At 43.6% G+C, this 8,885-nt stretch overlaps 1 protein-coding gene across 3 annotated transcripts in view; it reads right to left on the reverse strand.

The window, feature by feature from the left end:
- Positions 1–8,885, reverse strand: part of grid2 (glutamate receptor, ionotropic, delta 2) — a 438,522-nt gene that overhangs the window by 358,224 nt on the left and 71,413 nt on the right. For all 3 annotated transcript variants that reach the window (XR_004213070.1, XM_031856266.1, XM_031856267.1), the window contains exon 2: positions 6,173–6,328. Coding sequence is in view for 2 of the 3 variants with exons in the window: in XM_031856266.1 (XP_031712126.1) it covers positions 6,173–6,328 (156 nt within the window). In the remaining variant the exon portion in view is untranslated. The remainder of the gene's footprint in view (positions 1–6,172; positions 6,329–8,885) is intronic.

Genomic DNA, 8,885 nt, shown 5'->3' on the forward strand with positions numbered 1-8,885 from the left:
TGTACACACACACACACACACACACGGCCCTCAGGGCAGATAACTCATTTTGATAATGCATTTAAAAAGAGATTTCTTTTTAAAATGTAGTTGGATGACTTTATTGTAAAATGGCCTGTATTGTTAGAGATATGGTTATTGTGATGTGCCGTATTTGTATTGCTCACTTCAGTACAGCAGAGAAGCAGGCTCAGACAAAGATAATGGGACTCTCAAACCGGCCTTCCTCTTTGAAACAGTGTCCTCTGAATTGAAACCTAGAAATGAACCTCTGATAATCATGTATCAGTGTCTGCCTCTGTGCCACGTGATCCTTTGTATCGCGCAAATATTGAGGGTAAATGTGTTAAAGTAGCAGTCACTGTGTTTTGTTTCTGCTTATAAGGGCACCAAGCGAAGCATCTGATACCATAACAAACGAGAGACAGACAGAGACAAAGACAATTGATTTGCCAGCCAGGTTACCAGTTAGCGAGAGAAATACACAGATAGACAGGCAGATAGGGAGACAGGCAAGCCATTTATCAGCCAGCTAACTACACAACCAGACGGGCAAACAGAAAGACTGGCAGGCAGAGTGGCAGGGAAATGAGTCAGGCAACCTGTTCAGGACCAGGCGGACAGGAAGACAGGGAAGTATTCATTGTACCTCTCACAAAATTCAGACAGACCAGTCAACAGACTGAGGGGCTTGGAGGCCTGCAGGAGTTTAATCAGTCAGGGATGAGAGAGGCGAAAATGAGAAGCGAGGCCAGTTTGTCAATAAAAACTAGCTGGTTGAAGTCCCAATCAATAAAATGGAACACTTGGCAACTCATCTGTCCCCAGTAAATCCCGTAGTGCCAACAGATAGTGTATGCTCCTGAGAAACTAACATCAGATCATCCTCATGAGCTTTCTATGGCAGCCAACAGCACCCGACAGTGGTGTGCCTGGCAGCTCCATGTTGTAACTGTGTCTATATTTATGAATATGATGTATGAGATGGCAAAAAAAAGAATTTGCACAATTAGCAGAAAATAATTCCCTTAACTGAAAAATGTGAAAACAAGAAGTCAGAGAATAATCCTGTCGGCAAGAAGAAAGAAAAGCCAGAAATGCGAGGACAGGAAAGGATTCAGGAACATGCTGTTGGCTCACACTGCTCTGTCAAGGAGCAAGCGTTCAAATGCTGCCTCCTGCTGTGTTGTCACATCACTCTTTACTCACGGTGTTTCACATAATGCTGGTATCCTATAAACGGCACCAGAAATGCCAGCTGCTCACTGACCTCAACATAAAGAAGGAAGACACAACACACAGGCATGTATCCTTCAGAGTCCAGGTAATTGAAGTAGAATCAGTATGGGACTTCAAAGAGATGTAGCCTGTGTACCGAACATTGCAGGGCTCATATATCAAAGCAACAGCCTTAGCAAGGCACACATACACTTAATAAATATTGGCCACCGTTGTTTGTTACAGGAAAGCAGTCTGAGACCTGGAAAGCAAATAACCTCTGTTCTCAGCCAAGGCTTATATAATGTTTATTTGTGTGTGTGTGTGTGTGTGTGTGTGTGTGTGTGTGTGTGTGTGTGTGTGTGTGTGTGCGTGTGTGCATGCTTATTTCAGTGTTTACATGGATGTTGATAATGGAGTTAATCTGAAATCAATGCAATAATTCTGCGAAGAGGTGAGATCAATATATGATTAGCTAGTTTCACCTGATTCTTGCATTAAGTGTAATGCGGTTTTGAAAGATAACCGTTTCGGTCACATTTCTAACATTAGACATTTCCTTGCCTGTTCATCTTAATGATCAACTTCAGATATCCTGTACCGAAAGAAGCACTGCTCATCCTGCGATGACACAAGTATCATGCAGGTTGCAATTGTGTGTCTTGGAAGTAGGCTTCATCAAGATTTCTTGGAACCTTAATCAAATCAAAGGCTAGCCACTTACGAGAGTGTGTGTATAATAATTTGCTTGACTGGTTGATTAAATATTGTGCCAAATCATGTTTCACTGTTGTACTCATGACAGGTTTTGTTTATAGTGAACAGGAAATGCTAGAGATTAGATTTTGGTGTTGTTTCCCTCTAAAGTGGCATCAGTTTAAAGGAAGCAAAAGATGAACAATGCACAGCTGTATCACACCAATAAGTAAGCGCTGTGTATGCCTCAGCTCATTGCGTCTGTATTTTGGTTAATTCCCTTTTTTGCTGAATTAATTAGCTCAATGATTCCAAAAGGCAAACAGCCAGTCAGGCTCACACACAAACCCGTATATGATCAGTGTATCATCCTATATTCTTTGTGCCAGCATATTAGCTGCTCCATGAGAAACTTGCGCTCATTGCAATATGTTTATCTGATCATAGACACTGGTCCATATGGGCAGCAGTTGTAACTCAAACAGCCTGATTGTTGGACCAGTGAGCTCATTCCTACTTTCAATACTTTTTCTTGCATTAATGCATCAATTAATTGGTTAATTTCAAACTACTTTATGAATATCAATGTTCTACAGAACGGATTTATTCCTACACCGGAGACAAGTATGAGTCAACACTGACGAAAACCATTAATATTTCTCACAAAGCATCTAGAAGCAAATATGTTTTTGGAGTTTTACCTGCTTCAAGGCTTTTGGAGAACTGTCAAACACAAAAACAAATGCTCTAATTAGCCACTGACACACGGTAGTTGGAAAAACTGACACATCCTCCATGTTTTCAGATGAGTCATTAGCCATGCAGGCAATGCCAATGCGAGGGTTGTTCCCATTTATTGCAGCATTTTGCAATTTTTAGTGTTTCAGATTTAAAATAGTTTGTCGAACCTCAGATTCAAGAGGAGCAATGCGGATTCCGTCCCGGCCGTGGAACAGTGGACCAGCTCTTTACCCTCGCAAGACTACTGGAGGGGTTCTGGGAGTTTGCCCAACCAGTCTACATGTGCTTTGTGGACTTGGAGAAGGCTTTCGACCGGGTCCCTCGGGGGTTCTTGTGGAGGGTGCTGCGGGAGTATAGGGTGCCGGACCCATTACAACGGGCGATCCGGTCTCTGTACGACTGCAGTAGGAGCTGTGTCCGCATTCTCGGCAATAAGTCAGACACGTTCCCGGTGGGTGTCGGCCTCCGCCAGGGCTGCCCTTTGTCTCCGGTCCTGTTCGTGACTTTCATGGACAGGATATCTAGGCGCAGCCGGGGGGTGGAGAACGTCAGGTTCGGGGGTCTCGGGATCGCCTCTCTGCTGTTTGCAGATGATGTGGTCCTGTTAGCCTCCTCGGATCGTGACCTCCAGCATTCACTGGGGCGGTTTGCAGCCGAGTGTGAAGCGGCGGGGATGAGAGTTAGCACCTCCAAATCTGAGGCCATGGTGCTCTGCCGGAAACCGGTGGATTGCTCCCTCCAGGTGGGGACGGAGTGCCTACCTCAAGCGAAGGAGTTCAAGTATCTCGGGGTCTTGTTCACGAGTGAGGGTAAGATGGAGCGGGAGATCGACAGACGGATCGGTGCGGCTGCAGCAGTAAAGCAGGCGCTGCACCGGACCGTCTTGGTGAAGAGCGAGCTGAGCCGGAAGGCAAAGCTCTCAATTTACCACTCGGTCTACGTTCCTAACCTCACCTATGGTCACGAACTCTGGGTCGTGACCGAAAGGACAAGGTCGCGGTTACAAGCGGCCGAAATGAGCTTCCTCCGTAGGGTGGCCGGGCTCAGCCTTCGAGATAGGGTAAGGAGCTCGGTCATCAGGAGGGAGCTTGGAGTCGAGCCGCTACTCCTTCGCGTCGAAAGGAGTCAGCTGAGGTGGTTCGGGCATCTAATTAGGATGCCTCCTGGACGCCTCCCACTGGAGGTTTTCCAGGCACGTCCAACTGGGAAGAGACCCCTGGGAAGACCCAGAACACGCTGGAGAGATTACATCTCCCAGCTGGCCTGGGAACGCCTCGGGATCCCCCAGAATGAGCTGGAACATGTTGCCAGTGAGAGGGAGGTCTGGGTCAGCCTGCTTGGCCTGTTGCCACCGCGACCCGACCCCGGATAAGCGGAGGAAAATGGATGGATGGATTTAAAATAGTTAGAAATAAAGGCGGCATTGAAAGTTACTCAGTTGACATATATTTGTCGTGTGCTGTGTTTGATTATGTGGGAATACGTGAGGAGTACTCACACTGTTCAAGACTGACCAATCGGCTTCTTGTCATCTTTGAATTCAAAACACTTCACAATGACTCATACAGCCTTCAAGTGTTTGTTTTTTGATTGACCCAATAATAAATGATGCACCATTCAATTTGAAATATGTTCAACTTCCACACATATTTCCATGATGAACAACAAATATTATAAGTCTGGAGAAGTGGGTGTAAACAACGGCTTGGGTGACAAAACAGGCCACATTTTCCGCGTAAAGAAAATGCAGCAACTTCTCTCCTTCAGATGAAGCATTTGTTTGAAACAGGCATGCGTCTCTAAACATGAGGGGGTTGGCAATCTCAAATGTTCTGGTAGGTATATTTTATAAGCGTGGTTTATAATATCTGTAATACAGAATAGAAACAATTACTTCACAGTGGCATCAAATTAAAGGTAACAGGTTGTCGCATATACACTTGGTTCTCATTGACTAAATTGAGCACATTGTGAGTCAAGCTAAGAGCCTGCTAATTATCATAGCTTCCAAACACTACATTAAATAAGTATCAATTAGAAAAGGCCCATTACAACATAATGTCAGGTATTATTTATGCTAACTTACATTGTCACAGATGCACACTGTTGTAACAAAGACTCGGTCCAGCCGAGGGAGGAGAATTCACGATGAAGTCTGTAACTGAACGTGCGCACAGAGCATCTGAGGCGCAATAGGAGTGGCCTGCTGTGACGCTTGTTATCCTCCAGCAGGGGACTTTGTATAGTGGAACTGGTGCTTTATGTGTTGATGTTTTCACACACTGTAATGCCATGGGGCCACCCAGTACCACCCAAACTCATCCTCTTTCTTTCCGTCTAGTTTTTTTTATCATAATTCCTGTAATGTCACATTTAGCATGCACACAGATAAAAGTGCTGGTAGCAAGTTAGCCTGCTGCTAGCTGTGCCATAGTTGTGTAGAGAGCATTACAAACTAACATGTTCTCATGACATGGAAGGTTGACGGTATTACAAACAATACTTTTACACCTCCTTTGCTTTGTGACGCTGTGAAGTGTCATGAGTCATATAATATAAATGCTTTTTCCCAATCTGTCGATGTAAACCTCATCTAGCATCAAAGCAAAACAGCACAAATTGCTGTAACATCTAGTATTGCAGTAGCTGATGTAAATGCAGAAGGATGCTGGGTATTTACTGTAAATCTGGTGAAAATTCACACATGTTTCTGTTAAATGTCAAACTAAAAAGTAGCACAAGGCTGCAGTCCTCATTCATCAAAATGCGTGCAACCAAAACCGCTTCTCATGTGAACTGTCTAATGTTGCACTCCTACGACATTATCTTTATCTGGATTAGTCAGGGAAAGATATCAAATTAAAAATGTTATTCGAACACTTGGAGCATTACTAAAAGGTTATTGACATCATGACGTTTTGTTCCACCGCATTCTTTCATAAAATAATTGCTCAACTGAGATTCAAGCTTTTTGGTTTTGCTTTTTTAAATCAGCAGCTAATCTTTGACAGGCATACATATGCATATACAAATCTATATTCACACGGATGGAAATGAGTAGACAAGTCTATCCGCTATTTGACGACCACAAATCAGAATTCCACAGTCGATTCCTTGTCCAAACTACATTTGCATGAAATAAAATGGCTGTCAACATCAACACAAAGCGAAACAAAAAGGGACGAGGAAATAAATTAAATGTTGCCCATCATCAGCACACTGCGTGATGTAGGTCAACTCAGAGGGCACGCAAGCCATGCATGAAAACCTAGCGAGCATTAAAGAGAGAGACTGAGTCTTTGTGCCAACTCTTTGATGCTGTGTGTTTACATGAATGAATTTCCTGTGCCTCACTGGCCCCAATTTATTGTAGAGGTCAACAAAAAAAAAATAGAGACAGGGCTGCGTGAGAGCCTTATGCAATTTGAATTTGAAGCTGCTGCATCTGCTGGGCTTCGTTACTCCCAGCCACAAAAGTTAAACTCAAAGACAACAACAAGTAGTGTTATCATCCTACCTTCTTGCACAGCCTGGAAGGGGTTGTTCCCGTCAACGAACTCCACTGAGAAGGTGATCTTCTCGGTCTCTAAGATCTCGTTGTTCAAATTGAGATCTGCCACGGCGAGACGAAACGCCTCGTCATCTTTCCGTGCTGACTCGTCAAAGATGGCGCCTATTCGGGAAGGAAAGAAGCAGAAAGGAAAAGAGGAAGTTATTACTCTGTGTTTACAGGACTTCTGGAATGGACAAAAAGGGAAAGTGACATACATATGGTGATAAAGAGGGTAGAGCCATAAGAATACAGCCCACAGAAGGGAAGTTCTTCAGAAAACCAACTTTCCAACTCCGTCCCGCGTGGTTTAGCTTCACTAATTTTATCACCAAGACATTGCTAAACAGCCAACAAAGTGTGAAGAACTGGGGTCAGTGCCATGACACCAAAGTTTACAATATGAACATTGACTGAACATTAAATATTGATCTAATTACAACATATTCCAGCTGATAACGAGATCATAAATAAGTGACTTATGACCACCTGAACACAAACACCTAGTAACAGGAGATGGTCACATTCTGGACGTAAGAACAACTGTCAAAAACCTCCTTTTAAAAACTGACCTACTTTCAATAGGCTGTGCGATTCTGGGGGCTTCAGAGGCTAAGTTGTGTTCCAGTTGTGTTCTCCAAATTTCGCATTTTCTGCCACATTTGGAGGAACTCCTGTTACGTTGTGCTCAGTCTCGTACTAGTAGGAGCTACTGTGTGTAGTTGAGACCCAGCTTCAGAAAGACGGGGCGTGAGGAAGAAATGTGTCGACACCACGGTTCATGCTGGGGTCAAATGCTGCCAGAGGGAGAACTGACTCAGCCAAAATGGTTGGTGCACAAAAGGGACAAAGAAAGACTGGAGAGTCCCAGTATCTGCAGAAGCGGATTAAGTTCCCACTAGTCAATACTAAATTAGTCATCAAAATAAATGTCAACCTGCAGTGTTGCTCAGAGTAAAGAATGAAGCAACATGGGGCGATGGCTGGCTGGGAGCGAATTTGGTTATTGCTTTGGTCTGTTCCACACAATTAACCATGTCATATCTATTTCTCTTTTTCGTCTCTTTTAGCCTCTCATTTCAACCCTGTGTATCCCATGAACCCATTGGGCCACTACTTGCCGGTGCTAGTGCAGTGAAGCTCTGCTAAACTGTTTTCCGCTTACTAGAAAATAAGCCTCATACTGTATAGTGTGTATGTGTGTGTGTGTGTGTGTGTGTGTGTGCGTGTGAGACAGAGAGCGAGAGAGAGAGAGACACACACAGGTTGCAAATTCCATTAACAAAGAGGCAGGCTACATTGGCTTGAGGGCTGTTTTGTACCACTTTTAGGAGACTGTTGCTGTTATTTTGGTCTTGTACAGTTCAATGAGTAAAGTACGATGCCAAACAGCAAAGGCTGTGGTCTGAATCCTCACTGAAGAAAATATGCTGCCTCTGTGAAGATTTGTCTTCTCATTCCAGGGATGTGTCGGAGAAACCCAATTGTATGCTTAATTAGCTTAAAAAAATGGTGTAGTGTATGACCTTTTGTAGGTGACTATAATGTAATTAAAAAGACTAAAGCAATAACGTGAGGGGAGCATTGATCTTAAAAACCTGAATCTTACTTCCTCGCCCCCTATTTCAAATAACCTGTGGGTCATATTTAGCTTCCGAAGGACATTTCGTTTCACTTCACACATTCATCACATGCAAAAGCAACTGCTGTTTGAAGGCCGCTACCTGCCTCTTAATCGAAAGGCCTCATTAAGTATGTATCCTGCAATAATTTCATCCATCAGCATTTAACAACTGAAAATACCCTCCCACTGATTGAGGCTCGCCTGCTTCAATAAGCATGCAGTATAGATGAGGTGAGACAAACAGGCCTGGACAAAGAGATAAAGATTGAAACAAAGATTCATTCATTATTCCATTAGAGATGAATTATGAACGGGGTTCCAATCAGCTTGAAGATGGCACTGCTGGGGAAGGATTTTTTACACATTTCAAAGTAGCTCTATTGCGTATACGTCTAGAGGACAAATGCATTGAGAGAGGACAGGACAGTCCATATGGCATCACACTAAGGCTCCAGGGGAGAAGTGAGACAAAAGGGGGACGTTACGTGTACTTATTGTGCATGAACACTTGAGATCAGTGTATTTTGCACTTCACAGTATCCACAGGATGACATTCAAATTTGAAAAAAAAAAAGAAAACAAGAGTTGCAGAGAAAAAAACACACTTTAATGGCTGCCTTAATCTGGGCCTCCACAATGGAGTTGCCATAGTAACCTCGCCCATGCTTCCAGACATAAGTTAAAAGCTGCCCTGTGCTGTACACCACTCTCTTTGTAAATGCGTTTTCCTTTTCTCTCTTCCTCTTTGAAATATCCCACCAGCAATGTGTTGCTCAGGTCCAGTGGCACAACAGTCACAACAGGATATCAAACCGGGCCGTGGTTCATCAGCGACCTGCGCTCTCTGCCACTCTTTAATCCAGGCACAGAGACAAGTTGATGATGAAACGGATTCAAATGCGTCATTAAATGTGTTTCGCTTTCAAAGTGTCAATTAGACAGGAATCGAAACAACTTTCTTTTTTTTTATAAAGTTAGGTAAGCACTGCTTAAGTCAAGCCTGATGTTGCCTTACACATAAAAGAATGATCCTAGTCCCTGCAACACAGTGAGCCT

The sequence above is a fragment of the Anarrhichthys ocellatus genome, unplaced genomic scaffold, assembly GCF_004355925.1.
Source record: "Anarrhichthys ocellatus isolate YVR2014 unplaced genomic scaffold, GSC_Weel_1.0 scaffold17, whole genome shotgun sequence".
In the NCBI taxonomy this organism is placed as follows: Eukaryota; Metazoa; Chordata; class Actinopteri; order Perciformes; family Anarhichadidae; genus Anarrhichthys; species Anarrhichthys ocellatus.